This window comes from Aspergillus glaucus (genome assembly GCF_001890805.1).
Source record: "Aspergillus glaucus CBS 516.65 unplaced genomic scaffold ASPGLscaffold_6, whole genome shotgun sequence".
Classification (NCBI taxonomy): domain Eukaryota; kingdom Fungi; phylum Ascomycota; class Eurotiomycetes; order Eurotiales; family Aspergillaceae; genus Aspergillus; species Aspergillus glaucus.
This window is the reverse complement of record NW_019170458.1, coordinates 620,085-633,123: the sequence shown is the minus strand read 5'-3', so window position 1 is coordinate 633,123 and position 13,039 is coordinate 620,085. Positions and strand designations below refer to the sequence as shown.

General features: G+C 47.0%; 6 protein-coding genes across 6 annotated transcripts; 1 reads left to right on the top strand and 5 right to left on the bottom strand.

The window, feature by feature from the left end:
* Positions 1-757: 757 nt before the first annotated feature.
* Positions 758-2,638, top strand: nimT (putative tyrosine protein phosphatase MIH1; the record flags this gene model as incomplete). The annotated part of the gene is made up of 4 exons (XM_022540313.1): positions 758-1,005; positions 1,112-1,173; positions 1,246-1,456; positions 1,510-2,638. The coding sequence occupies 4 exons, from the start codon at positions 758-760 to the stop codon at positions 2,636-2,638; spliced, it is 1,650 nt and encodes a 549-aa protein (XP_022402766.1).
* A 1,102-nt stretch (positions 2,639-3,740) lies between these two features.
* Positions 3,741-4,625, bottom strand: sld5 (putative GINS DNA replication complex subunit Sld5; the record flags this gene model as incomplete). Its single annotated transcript, XM_022543370.1, has 2 exons — positions 3,741-4,364; positions 4,446-4,625. 2 exons carry the CDS (start codon positions 4,623-4,625, stop codon positions 3,741-3,743), a joined length of 804 nt encoding a protein of 267 aa, XP_022402765.1.
* A 1,155-nt stretch (positions 4,626-5,780) lies between these two features.
* On the bottom strand, positions 5,781-6,538 carry ASPGLDRAFT_45085 (uncharacterized protein). Its single transcript, XM_022546162.1, has 5 exons — positions 6,387-6,538; positions 6,294-6,314; positions 6,203-6,231; positions 6,108-6,150; positions 5,781-6,055 (listed from the first exon to the last, which is right to left on the bottom strand). The coding sequence occupies exons 1-5, from the start codon at positions 6,450-6,452 to the stop codon at positions 5,993-5,995; spliced, it is 222 nt and encodes a 73-aa protein (XP_022402764.1). The 5' UTR covers positions 6,453-6,538; the 3' UTR covers positions 5,781-5,992.
* Positions 6,539-6,603: 65 nt separating this feature from the next.
* Positions 6,604-7,196, bottom strand: ASPGLDRAFT_1314029 (uncharacterized protein). The gene is made up of 3 exons (XM_022541037.1): positions 7,051-7,196; positions 6,942-7,003; positions 6,604-6,861 (listed from the first exon to the last, which is right to left on the bottom strand). The coding sequence occupies exons 1-3, from the start codon at positions 7,136-7,138 to the stop codon at positions 6,658-6,660; spliced, it is 354 nt and encodes a 117-aa protein (XP_022402763.1). The 5' UTR covers positions 7,139-7,196; the 3' UTR covers positions 6,604-6,657.
* On the bottom strand, positions 6,889-7,959 carry ASPGLDRAFT_45084 (uncharacterized protein). Its single transcript, XM_022546161.1, has 3 exons — positions 7,373-7,959; positions 7,252-7,317; positions 6,889-7,206 (listed from the first exon to the last, which is right to left on the bottom strand). Exons 1-2 carry the CDS (start codon positions 7,741-7,743, stop codon positions 7,281-7,283), a joined length of 408 nt encoding a protein of 135 aa, XP_022402762.1. The 5' UTR covers positions 7,744-7,959; the 3' UTR covers positions 6,889-7,206; positions 7,252-7,280.
* On the bottom strand, positions 7,841-8,993 carry ASPGLDRAFT_65230 (uncharacterized protein; the record flags this gene model as incomplete). Its single annotated transcript, XM_022548870.1, has 5 exons — positions 7,841-8,055; positions 8,259-8,496; positions 8,536-8,640; positions 8,693-8,837; positions 8,890-8,993. The coding sequence occupies 5 exons, from the start codon at positions 8,991-8,993 to the stop codon at positions 7,841-7,843; spliced, it is 807 nt and encodes a 268-aa protein (XP_022402761.1).
* Positions 8,994-13,039: the final 4,046 nt, after the last annotated feature.

Genomic DNA, 13,039 nt, shown 5'->3' with positions numbered 1-13,039 from the left:
CCCTTCAGCTTCACACCTTTTTCTTCTCTTCTTGAGACCTCATTTTTGACTATTTTTCCTTCCAGGTCCTCCCCTTCTTTTCTCTCTTCGATTTCCTCTTTTCAATCCTCCTGTCGTTTCCCTTGCTCGACAGTATATCCTCCGACCTATCCCTTTCTTCCTTTTTTGACTTTCCCATGCTGCGTCGATTGTGCCCCTCCTCGTTCCTATTCGGTCTTGATTGCTGCTCGTTTCGGTACGTCCTGCACCCTGCACCTCCCCCCAGAACTCAGAAGAGGAAATAAGGATTAGGATTTAAATATTCGGGGTTTATTGTTCTCAAAGCTAACGTTATTGTCAATTTTTTTTTTCGTTTTTGACGAGATAGAACCTTCCGGTGACGAGACCTGATTTTGATCCTCCTCCGCTCCCACCCCTCTCGTTGCACTCCTTGCTCTCCGATACTCCTTCTACTCGACGTTTTTATATCTGCCGGTCATGGCCCTGTAATCGTCAATTTCAGCATACGGAGGAGTGCCGGCTACAATTGTGGTCTGTGGTGCTCTGCTTCGAACGAGCCGTGTTTGGTCAGCTTCAGCTTGGGCGAGGATATATTTCGACTATTGGAATTGGATGTCAAGGGAAAGAGGATACAAAATTTTCTTTGAAAAAACGAACGAAAAATCTATCGGATACCACTGGTGAGGTTGTGACGGCACGGTTGAACATTCTTGTCTGAGTTTTGTACTACTGCACAACCAAACGAGACGAAAACGCAATGGAACATTCGTCCCCGTTGGCTGCCATGCAGCCTCCATCTGTCATGTTTGGTCACTGTTTCCATCCTGAACCAACGTCGTATCCGTCTTGCGGTCCCAGGTCGGGCATTGGAGCTAGTCCTTTCAACTTCAAAGACCTGTCCATGAAAAAGGGCGGCGACTACTTCAATATGAAACCGGTCCGGGGCACCTCTCCAACCGCAAGCCTTGCTGCGGACTTGTCTCAGAATTTTCATATCGATCAAAGGTGCGTGCGTTGCTTTGTTTCTTTCTTTGATTGTTTTTTATATCCTTTCTTTGATCCTTTTTATGTGTTTTGTTTTACCGGGACAAAGAGTTGACACCAAAAATAGTCCGCAATTGGCAACGCCCAGACGGTCTTTGTTCTCTTCGAACCTGTTTGCACAGGGCAATGGTAAGGCGATGCAAAATCGGATGAACTGCTTGCAAACGGTTTATGCTTATGCGTGTTTTTACACATAAATAGAAGATACCATGACCACTCCTCCGATGCCATCTTCGCCTGCTGCCGCTATGGATGGTATGGAAATGTCGCCTTTGCCGCACAAGCCATCGTTTGCCGTTGCTCGGGATACCGACTTGAAATCTCCGAGCTTGGACATGGATTCGCCTATGCGGACAAGTGTCCCCAGTCCGCTGCAGGATTCGCCAATGCTGCAGAAGGAGAACCTGATTGAGTAAGAAGTCCGATGTTCAGTTGGGAGGACACTTGTCTAATTGCTTCTTACAGGAGGAAACGTCCCAACTTTCTGCGTCCCTCTCTCGCGAAGACCAGAGCCCATTCCTATCAGATGGGAATGAATGGTCCGGCCCCCGAGAGCCAAGCTCCCCCGTTCCGATTCAACAGCCGTGCCCATGGAAAGACTTCGTTGAGCAATTCGGCCTCGCTGGAGGATATGTTTGGGGAATCTCCGCAACGGGAACGACCCGCCTTGCGCCATCATTCATCTGGTAGTCTTGCCATGAATGCGCGGTTGCGCGGCGGTCTGGGAACCAGTGGCAGCCACGCCAAGAGCTGTGGCTCTCCCGCGTCGTCAATTCGCAAGAGCTCCAACCCGGCCCTGCGCCCTCGAAAACTATGCAGACGGTCGTTGAGTATGTTTGAACATCCAGAGGACGTTGTATCCGAAAAAGAAGCCAACTACACCACAAATGCACCACTTCCGTCGATCCCGGATATCGACATCGAAGGAACACCCTCCCTACAGCTGCCTCACTTCATTCCGGAGGACCAGGGAGATTCATTGGCTCGGATCAACAAGGGAACCCTGCTGGAGGTTATAGACGGAAAGTACAACGACCGGTTCGATCACATCTTGGTGATCGACTGCCGTTTCGAGTATGAGTATGAAGGTGGGCACATCAACGGAGCGCTGAACTACAATGACAAGGAGTCGCTGGCCGCTCAGCTTTTCGCGGAAGCAAAACCGCGGACTGCATTAATTTTGCATTGCGAGTACTCCGTCCACCGGGCTCCGATCATGGCTAAGTACCTGCGTCATCGGGATCGCGCTGTCAACATTGATCAGTATCCGAACCTTAGCTATCCCGATATGTACATCTTGGAAGGGGGTTACAGCGCTTTCTTTGCTGAGCATCGCTCGTTGTGCTACCCCCAGAACTACGTTGAAATGAGCGCTAAAGAACACGAACACGCCTGTGAGCGAGGCCTCGGTAAGGTCAAGCAACGGTCTAAGCTTAACCGTGCACAGACCTTTGCCTTTGGGGAACATTCACCTGAGATGGAAGACAGCCCAACTGGGCGATGCCGCAACCCTAGTGGCCGCTTCTTGGGATCTCCTTTTGGGGATAGTCCTGCTCCAGGTCGGAGTCCTGCTCGCCGGATGCTTTCTTACTAAACGCTACCTACCTTTTTGATACCCAAAAGAACAGAAAACGAGAAAACCCAACAAAAACATCTTGCATCGACTCTCGGATTTCTCTACGGCGTTCTTGATTTATTTTTTTGCTCCTGTTATACCAGCGTGACAGCTTTTTTTGCCATCGCATTTTCTTGCATCGTTTCGAGCGCTCTCGTGAGCCATTTCGGACATTACATTACGGCTGACAGTGGTCAAGGATCGTGAGAGTACTATCCTTGAACTATCTTTTCTTTATTTGTTATTTCCAAGGGGGCTCAGCTCCCGTCCACTCGCTTGATGACTTTCGGTTTCATTGCATCTTTACCACGTCTATCGGTATTTCCTTTGCTCTATTTTTCGGACAAGGTGGACGACACCTTGATCAATAACAGTATCCGATTATCACATTGCTCGCTTGAGCCGGACATTTACTGATCAACGACCATCTTGGATTTCATGACCGGATATCTTTCTGTTTGTTTTGACTGCCACTCACTTAGACTATTTCCTATGTTTTGTATACGACCTGTCTCGCGTCTCACCTTGATCACCTTGATTTTGACCCTAAGTCAGCCAGATCACATCTACGTCTAAACATGTTTTGCTCACGATCTTCTTTTTTTTGCCTCACTCTTGGCATCTCCCTTTCTTTTGGATTGACGATTTCATTGTTACCACCTTTTAATCCTCTCTTCCCGCCTCCCTGTACCCCCTTTTTTTTTTTTTTTTGTCACCTGTGGAGTGACTTCCCATTTCTCTTGCTGTACAGATTCCTGATTACAGGCTGGACCCACTATTGTGTTTCTAATATTGTGAAGGCCTGACCTTGCTAAACGCGAGGATGTAAATGTGCATGAGATGGCAGCGCTAACTGTACATATACCACATACCCGACAGCTAATGGGATAAGCTTGGGAGGAAAGGATATTTCCTTTGTTGGGCTGTGAATGAATCAAGTTTCAATCTTCAACTCCATCTCTGTACCAGTAGTCGCTGTACAAGTAGTCCCAAACGCCTAACACCCGCAATGCAATGCAACCGAGTATACCCAGTATATACTAACTCTTTGGCCAAAGCCATAACCCATCGCTCCGCAAAGCTAAAGAACTTCAACCTCCCCCCTCTCCCAAGCCCCCCTAACCCCCTCCCACCTAACAACCCAAACATCCCCCATCCTCATCCCCGTTCCAACCATCTCCTCCACCCCATCCCCTGGTGGCACAACAACCCCCACCTCATCAACCAAACACCTCACAAAAACCGCCTCCTTCCCCTCCGGCCCCTGCACCATACTCGTCCCCCCCGCATTATCATCCAACCTTCTCAACTGCGGCGGAAACGCGCTCAAAAACGAAGAACCATAATGCCTTGCAAGAAGCGTCTGGTGCGCATGTATAAAACTCGTCTCCTGCGGCGATAATGGACTCGTATTCGCCATATCATCTGGTGTGGGCACGGAGTCTTCGGGCTGTTGTTGTTGGGTTTGCGATAATTGAGAGGATTGGGTTGGTTGGGAGGGGTTGTGGTTTGGGGATATGAGGAGGAGGTAGTGCATGCTGTGCTTTGTGAGTTTTGAGAGGCGTTGGCGGAGGAGCGAGCGGATTAGGTATTGGGTGCGGGCGAGGTCGGTTTGGAGGATTGAGAGTTTGAGGTTCAGGGTTGCGTTGTTGGTGGTTGCTGTTGGGTCTCCGGATGAGGCTGCTAGATCTTCGATTGCTTCGATCTACCGTCATTCCATTAACACTTATTTTCAATTCCACGGAGCGCAGCGCATTTTGATTTGAAGGGGGCGGGGAGTGCTAACCTGCCTCCTAACCCTCTCCATCATCCTATCCATCAAACTCGCCGGCCATGGTAGCAGCTCTGAAACCGCGCGCTCGGCGACCCAGAAGCGCGTGAGGAGTTGGTGGTCGAGGGTTGCGGATTCGGGGGTTTGGATGTTGGCGTCGCGGTCGACGGAGGCGAGGATGTCGTCGATGTCCATGGTTGCGCGCTTGGGGTGTGTTCTATAGGATTGGGGAGAGGCAATTGCAGTGACAATGGCAGTGGGATTTGGTGGTGGTGGGTGGATAAAGAGCGGAGCGGAGATCGAGCGGAATGGATGTATGCCTGAGGCAGTAATTATATAGATGGGCGATGGAGGACGTATGGGTATTCACTCTTTTCTCTTTCACTTTCTTTCCTGCTTTATTTATATGTAAGGCTAGCCTTACGGGGGCTTGAATCTAATTATCTTCTTCTTATAACTCTGCGCACTCATATATAGTCCCTGGGAGACGTACAGCTAGCTCTCTGCAAAAAGTACATTCCACGCTACCAGAAATCTGATCTGATGGATCATTCTGCAGATGTGCAATGAAGTTCCATCAAATTAAATTTGTAGAAGAATCAGTAAGTCTCTCAAAAAACAGACGTGTTGACCTGAGGCCGGATTCTTAGATACATGGACGACAACAACTGCAAGTTTGGGCTTTATTCGATTTACAATATTATATGGATTATCTATAATCCTAAGAAAAGACCATTACCGATAATTCCGCAAGTCAAGTCTCCGTCCGTCACAGCTTTCTATATCTTGGTTCAATGGCGTCAAGGAAGAAAAGACTGTTACCGAACTCTCATCGGGACCGAACGAACAGGCTGTGGATATCCTCCTTAAACCAAGGATCACCAGGAACATGAAATATTACAACGCTCGTTGACTCTTCCTCTATGCGCACTCGTTTTCTTTAGGAAAGGGGTCGAGAGAGCGTAACTTAGAGGACGGCGGGACTTGCTTATTATTGAAGCCAAGGAGTGGCCTTCTCATTGCTTGTCTTTCTCCCTTAGTATGGCCCTTAGTGAGAAAATACAAAAAAGCTCATATGGCAGATCTGTCAGCTGTAATTATCAAGTAAGCAGTCACGCGCAATTGACAGGTATGCATTTGCAGGCCAGGCAAGGGTTGAGAAACATGCTGTGTTCACCTTATGACAGATAGTGCTTAGACATGCAACTATCTTCCTTCAGCGATCTGCACCATAGAAGATGAAATGCTCACCCGGTATGTCTTCCGTAGTATGTACCCCGTACATGAATGGCATTTGTCACCTGCCATTCTAGAAAGGCGTGAAGGAATTAATATGTACATTCCGGAATGCTCGCCTTTTGCTATTCTTAGATGGCATGTACGCGCATCCGGGGGGAATGAATACTAGATCGAATGATCTATGTAGCTATGTGGCGTTACATTCCAATAAGTTCAGATATATATTCAAATATTCATAGCAGACATGTACTCCAAACTTCATGTAGAAACGTATGCACAATCATAATTCATACCACATCAATCAACCATAACTCATAAGAACCCTATTCCGCACTTTCTACGGTTTCCGAAGTTTCCGCACTGTCCTCACTTTCAGGCTTCGTAGTCTACCACATGTTAGTCCGCTATGCCAACGCCGTTTGGAGTGTTTGGACATACACAGCAAGTCGCAAGCGGGCCGGGTTGGTGTAGATATGGGTGGCTACACAAGTTAGGAGACATTTCATATTCAAGAAGGAGGTGGTGAAGCTTACTCTTCGGGGCATTGGTCTCCTTGGACTCGCTGTTCGAAGGCTTGTTAGTTACGTCGATTGATTCTTTATGGTTGGATAGTTATGGACATACGATGCATGGGTCATTCGGATCCTGTAGCAGTGTTAGTTTCCAGTATATACGAGTCGCTTCATAAAGCTCATAGGATATTCTGTTGGTACTCACCTGACGTCCTAGAATCGGAAGAGCAGATGCAACACCGAAAGCAGCGAGGAGGTAGAGAAGACGCATGATGATTTCAAGACAAGGTTATTCGGCAATTGAGAACAGAACAAGAATGAATATAATGTAATTGATTGTATTTATTGAGATACTTCAAAGTCTGACAAGAAGCCAGTGAGAGACACCGCTACTTATACCTACGCTCGCCTCTCCGAGATACGAAGCGGCTAACTCAAAAAGAAAAAAAAAGGTACCTACTCTGTACAAATACAAATCAGACAATCATAGACCGGAAATAGAAATGGAGCAAGCGCAAGCTTACATGTGACTCGACCAGCTCAATAACACAGCATGCAACAAGGCTGCAGGTAAATGCGGGCGAGTGCGAGACCAACCCCGCAAAGCAGGTCAACAGTAATAAATACAAACACAAATATAGAATGCTACTGTAGATCAATGCGGAATAGATCCGAGGACTCTTAACGCTTAGACAATTAGGGAAGTTGTTCCAATGTCTTTATTGTGAGAGCGCCGAGGGAAGACAAAAGGAATACATACATACACTGCTAGCAGACCAAAGCCTTGCCCAAGAAAGATGCATAAGCATAATGCACGGACACGTAGACAGCATAAAGATACCCACGTTATCAAAAAGACCCCTCAACATGATATTCAAATACACATACACCACACCGGGATAATCCTAGCAAGCAGGTACACAGCGCACCGTCGAAATACTGAAATGTCCTCCACATGAGTTCAGCTGGGCACACACACCCTTGTAAACGACTCGTCCAGACAAGCGAAAGAAACCGATATCAGACTATCAACGTCAGTTCTGTGAAGCATGCCCGGGTGGTACACTTACCCACAAGGTTCTGGGTTGTAGATGTAACCCTACTCAGTTCGTACCACCGATCTAATCTTCGGGCTCCTGATACGGCCCAATCTTATCAACCAGCTCCCTCTCCTCATCATCCCTAACCAACCTTAAGAAAACAATTTTGAAATTGCGGCTGCTCTGAATCGCGTTACCATAGTCTTCCGGGCCAACCGTGTCACCCACGGGCAGCAAGGATCCACAGCGAAACGATCGCAGTATTTTTCCAACAACTTCTACATTCAGTAGTTCCTTGTCGTGGAGCTCCATTTCCTCGTTGCTAAATTCAATCGGGCAGGGTGCACCAGGAAAAAAGGTCATCCTTTGCGGCGACGAGGATGAGAGCGTCACGGAGGAAGAAAAGATGACGATCTTCCCAAACTTTGCTGACGAGCGAGATGGGTTTGTAGAGGAAGGGACGTGTTTTCTGCGTAAGAACGGGCTAGTGTTTAGGGGCTTGTAGGTAAACCTGTGCTTCATACCACTTGCGCAACGTTTCACTCTCTAGCTCTTTATCAATCATCTTCTGCTCAACTTCAGTGAGAGTGTAGTAATCTTCAGGTCGTTGTGAAATCGCTCAGCCTTCCCAGACAGTCCCAAAATGTTGGCACAGCCGCGGCACATCAGATTGGTAGAACATAGGTGTGACACATGCTAATTGCCAGTCCACAATACCGGTGATCTTACCTGTGACTGAATCGACGAAGATATTCTCCAAATGGAGATCAGGGTGCCAAAGAACATTAGCCGATGCGAGCCTGTCAGTTGATCCGGGGACTAGATAAGGTGCCACTCTCAAATACTATGTCAGAAGCATGAGGCCATCTTCGGGAAGTTCTTGATTCCCCATCGATCGATAATAGTTCATTCGAGGGGTCGCATGGGATCTAATCCATGCCATTTCGTTGATCCCCAGCGCGAGGGTGTATTCATACGGATTTTTCCCTGCACATGTCAGCAGCGACAAATAGAAATATCATCGGAGAACAACTAGCAAGGTCCGCGATCCAGTTTCATGTCTCTCCTAGCACCCTCCCACAGTTCACGGCTGGTGAGGGGCCCCAGAGAGAAGTGTTTGAGGGATCCCGGACCAAGAGGGGCGATGTCAACCCCAGTCTCATCAATCAATGTGCGCAGGTCCTCCATGAAGTAAATGCACCCATGACTATCGAAGGTAATGCCCGTTAATCTGTTTTCCATATCAACCACCTGATCAATCGACTGTAACTTCCGCTCTCAAGGCAATTTCTCCCAAATGGTTTGTAGCCTGACGCCGGTTGCCCTTTCTTCGATAATATACTCGGCTTCGACAGGGTTATTAGGGTCAGACGACCATGCGAGGACTCGAGGTACGGGTATCTTGAACACGTCACGGAGCTGTAGAGGTCAGTTATAAGCCAATAGTCAACAGGGAACCATATTGTCTTACCAGCTCTCGCGTAACAACTTCAGAAGCGATGGTGAGACGAGCAGGACCGGCGATGAGGTTTGGGATCTTAGCAAAAACTTCAGATCCGTTATCCATGGTCAAGATAAACCCTTTGTTGGAAAAACCCTCGGCGCACTTAGTGATTCTGGTACCCGAAAGATGGATTAGGACGTTCAGTTGAATAGAATGATCATAACCCACAGTTTGTTGCTCCTTCGCAGACATTGATAGCAGCCTTCATTAGTTCTTGCACGTTGAATTTCACATAACGCTCAGAGAGTTCCTTCTGCTCATCGAACATAAGGCCGTGGTTAGTGATAGTCACTTTCCAGTAAGCTGCATTTCTTACAGCCATCGACATCTGGTATAGCGATAGGGATCTTCTTCAGGAATCTCCTTGTCTGGTAGAGTAATGTCAGGAATCTGTGGTTCAAAACGAGTAGACAACATATGAATCACCTGATCTTCCATGCGGAGCTCAGGAAGCTGTCTGTCTGGACAGGTCTCCATGGCTGCAGTGACTTGTACTTGACTGCTTTTTTTGCTTGAGAGGTCCAAGTCAATGAGAAGAAGATGAAAAGCAGATATTTGGATGGTCGATTGACTCCTAATAGAAAATAGTGTGGTGGCTGAGTAGGGAAAAGAGGAAGAGGAAGACGAGGAGAGGAGAGAAAGATAGGGTGACGAAGCAAGTGAATACCACCAACACCTCTCACTTTCGTCCTTGATCAGGTTAGATACTCATTATTACCACTCGTCCCATCTATTTCCAACTCTTCCTATCAATTTTTCTCTATCATTCAATATATATCCCAAAACGGCACTTGCCAAACTATCTCAAACTCCCCAGAGCAACACCGACAAAGCTACATATCCAAAAGATAAAGTTGTCAACACAGTCGACTCCCGAATAGACGCTCACAAGGATCCAAAACAATTGCAAATGTCCAAGCAAACATCTAGCCCAAATAAAAAAAGACCATCAATGCGTTCATACAGTCTGGAAACAAAAGAGAGGGCCACAAAAACATCATCATAATTCCATTAGACTCATTTAATTCCAAGCCCCCCTAGAGCTTCATTCCCAGAGCCATGAATTCCCTTGTACCGGTATGTCTCCCTCGGCAGAAGGAAACGTGATCTATATTTCATAAGTCCCCAGCTAACAGCTTCAGGGTATCGGTTATCGTGCCGCTTGCTGCCAATTCACGGAGAAGACAGTAATGTAGATTAAGGTCTAATGCGTCGTACTACATTAGTAGCATGTCCTAATTCATCTCGGAAGTCTCCAGCGCAGCTAAACGCCACGAGGATCAGGAAAATACAGGTTCTTGGGTACATCGACCATGTTTGTTTTACAAACTGTAAGCCGGAGATCTTTCAGGGAACCGCTATGTGTAATTCTGTCAGTAGAGCCTTGATATTGACCCAAAGCAACAGCTATTCGGCTGCCGTCTCATCGAATGGGATGCGTTCGCGTAGCCAAGTTGTTTGCACGAGAGCCATCCTACCTGTGTGGTAGTGGTACAGCCCTACGTGCTTTAACCATGCCCGGCCAGCAATGTGTCCAGGCTTCTCTGAATTGCTTGCCCCGTCCCTAGATGGCTTTTTGACGCAGAGCAATGTGTTTTGGCTTTCTTTTGTGCATAGCCATACTCTTTTTGCGTTACCTTCATGTTTTACTTAGTCATCTTTGGTCCAAAATCACAAGTCATTTCACCGGACTTAAGCTCAAGGTGGTCTTGTAGATCTTGTTAGGGCTGCAGTCGCTTATGTACAAGTACAACTATGATGAGAAAGATATGATGTTGGTTCTAGTATGGTCGGTTTCGAAGAAACACATCTTTCGCGGTGACTCACTTGACGCCGCCACATCGAACCGCCACAGTCCAAGACAAAGACAACAACAGTCATCTGCCAGAAGACAGCTTCTCATTTTCAGACAGCTTCTCATTAGTTTATCGCTCACACGCATACAACCATGGATTCAGACGATGATATTGCTGTGTCCTTGCAATCACTGAGCTTTTCGTTGTCACCTACAACTTCGGAGTTTGCCGCACTGGACGCAGACGAACAGAAGGCCAGGAATCTCATCGCGGGGTACACGCGCCAAGCGGCTACCGACAATACGGCAGAGATCGTGCTCGGATTCATCGAACATTTTGCCTTTTACATATAGAATATGAGGACCTGTAAAAATGACGCCAAAAATGACCACTTCTGAGGCCGTTTACGGCCGCATTTCCACCCGTAACGCCCAGCATATGCTTTTCTCTGTGGACTGAAGCCATTTTGAGAAGATGCCCAAGTGAATTGTATTTGACTAGCGGTAGTATCTACTAGTAAGTGAATCATTGTATAGATGCCTGGAGGGTAATGATCGCATTATTACTGGTTCTTTGTTTTTTCAAACGCTTTTTCCGTTTCTTCTTCCGTTTCTTCTTCCTTTACTTTATATCTTCCTCTCTCTGCACTTCCACGCCATTTCCTTAGCCTATAGAATTCCTCATTGTGGGTTCTCTAATCTCTACATAGCAAGATGAAGAGGAGCAACAGTGAGCTATCGAGCCCTAGTCAACGCCCCAAGTACCTCCACCGAGGTACGGACCGACCCCATACCCTGACTACCTTATCGGTGCTTGGTCGACTTGCTAATCTGGATCTGGTGGAAATAGATGAGCCCAGGTCGTCAGGCTTACAATCACCTGTACCTCAGTCATCGCAACCACTCACTGAATCCTCACAGCCCGTCTCTATTGTGACTGAGAAATCCCTAGGTGATCATAGCGCCAGTGAGAAGGGACGCTGGAGAGAATATGAAGACGAGCCTGACAAATTTTTTGAACACCTTGACTTGCCTCCAGCCTCCAAGGTGTACCTGAGACGCAAATTTCAGTTACATGCAGAAACTACAAAGGATAACCTCAAGAGCTTTCTAGTCTTTACTGCTATGACTGACCTTTCACGAATCAAAACGGTCATCGGGCTTTCTGGGAAGGAGAAATCTATTCAGTGGTCACTACTTGATTTGAGTAGCTCATTAGAGATGACAGATGCATCTTGTGATGATTTGATTTTCTGCTGGCTTGAAGCCATGAAAATCAACTGCTTTGTGACTGCAGAACATACAGATGAGTATGAGCAGCTTTTTTGTTACCTGCTCCCGATAGCCATCAAACCTGTGGAAGAAATGTCAGACGTTGTTGCATCAGCATTCCACAGAGAAGAAAGGCCAACTCCAGATGGACGACTAGCCAGTGAGGGGATATACCGCAAAATTGTCCAGTACTACAAGGCTTATCCTAATGGAAAATATTTGGCACCATATACATCGGTAGTGGGGCCTTCTGGTATTGGGAAGAGTTTCATCATATCCCAAATGGCCCATGGCTACGGCGTATATGTGGTGTACTCAAATTTCGCAGAAAAAGGAAAGCTGCCATACCCAGAGAGGTCAGCTATTGCAGACATACTACCACACAAGGAGATCAGGACTGTTCAAGCCTCTTTCTGGGAGAGTTACCTAATGGTAGCCATGTGTGATGTAGAACTCTGCAGGCGTGTTGGAGTATCACCAGGTGGTTTTTATTGTCTACAAACAATGAAAGCATATCGTGACTACCAAGAAGATTTCTCAAAAAGAGTTTTCACCTTCTTCAAAAGCTACAGAGACATAGATATGCAGTTAGATGAGTCTAACCAGAAACGTCGTGCAAAACTCGCTGAGCTACTGTGTGCCAATGTTGAAGTGTCTGAGAAAAGGCTGGAATCATGGCAGGAACATCTTAAAAAAAACAACCACAACCCAACAGTTACAGCAGCCACAGGCAAGAATGTTCCAAATGCCTTGATCTGTTTAGATGAAGCTCGTACATTGCTTGATGGGGAGGAGTCTCTTTTGTTTCGGTCCTTCAGAGATGCGATTCGCAGCAGATTTGCCCGAACCAGCAAGATGGGAAACCTGAATCTGACCAAGCCTCAGGGTGATTTCTTTGCGCTTCTTCTTGATACAACCTCCAAGGTTGCAAACTTCTCACCTCCAGTGACAAGTGATCACAGTCAGAAAAGGCGCCGGGGTGCAGGGGGGCAGCTTTTTTCACCATTGTTTGCCATTGATACCATTAACACCTTTGCGAGAGATAGCAAGAAAAGACACCCAGATGGCTCTGAAGAATCCACTATAGACCTGTTTCATTATGGGAGACCGCTTTGGGGGGCCCGGATCACTTCAGGAGAGAGTCTATTTGAAATCATGGAGCTGGCCAAGCAAAAGTTGGAAGGCCAGGGACCATCATATTTGACAGCGCTTCTCTCATATCGATTAAGCTTCTATATTTCAAACAA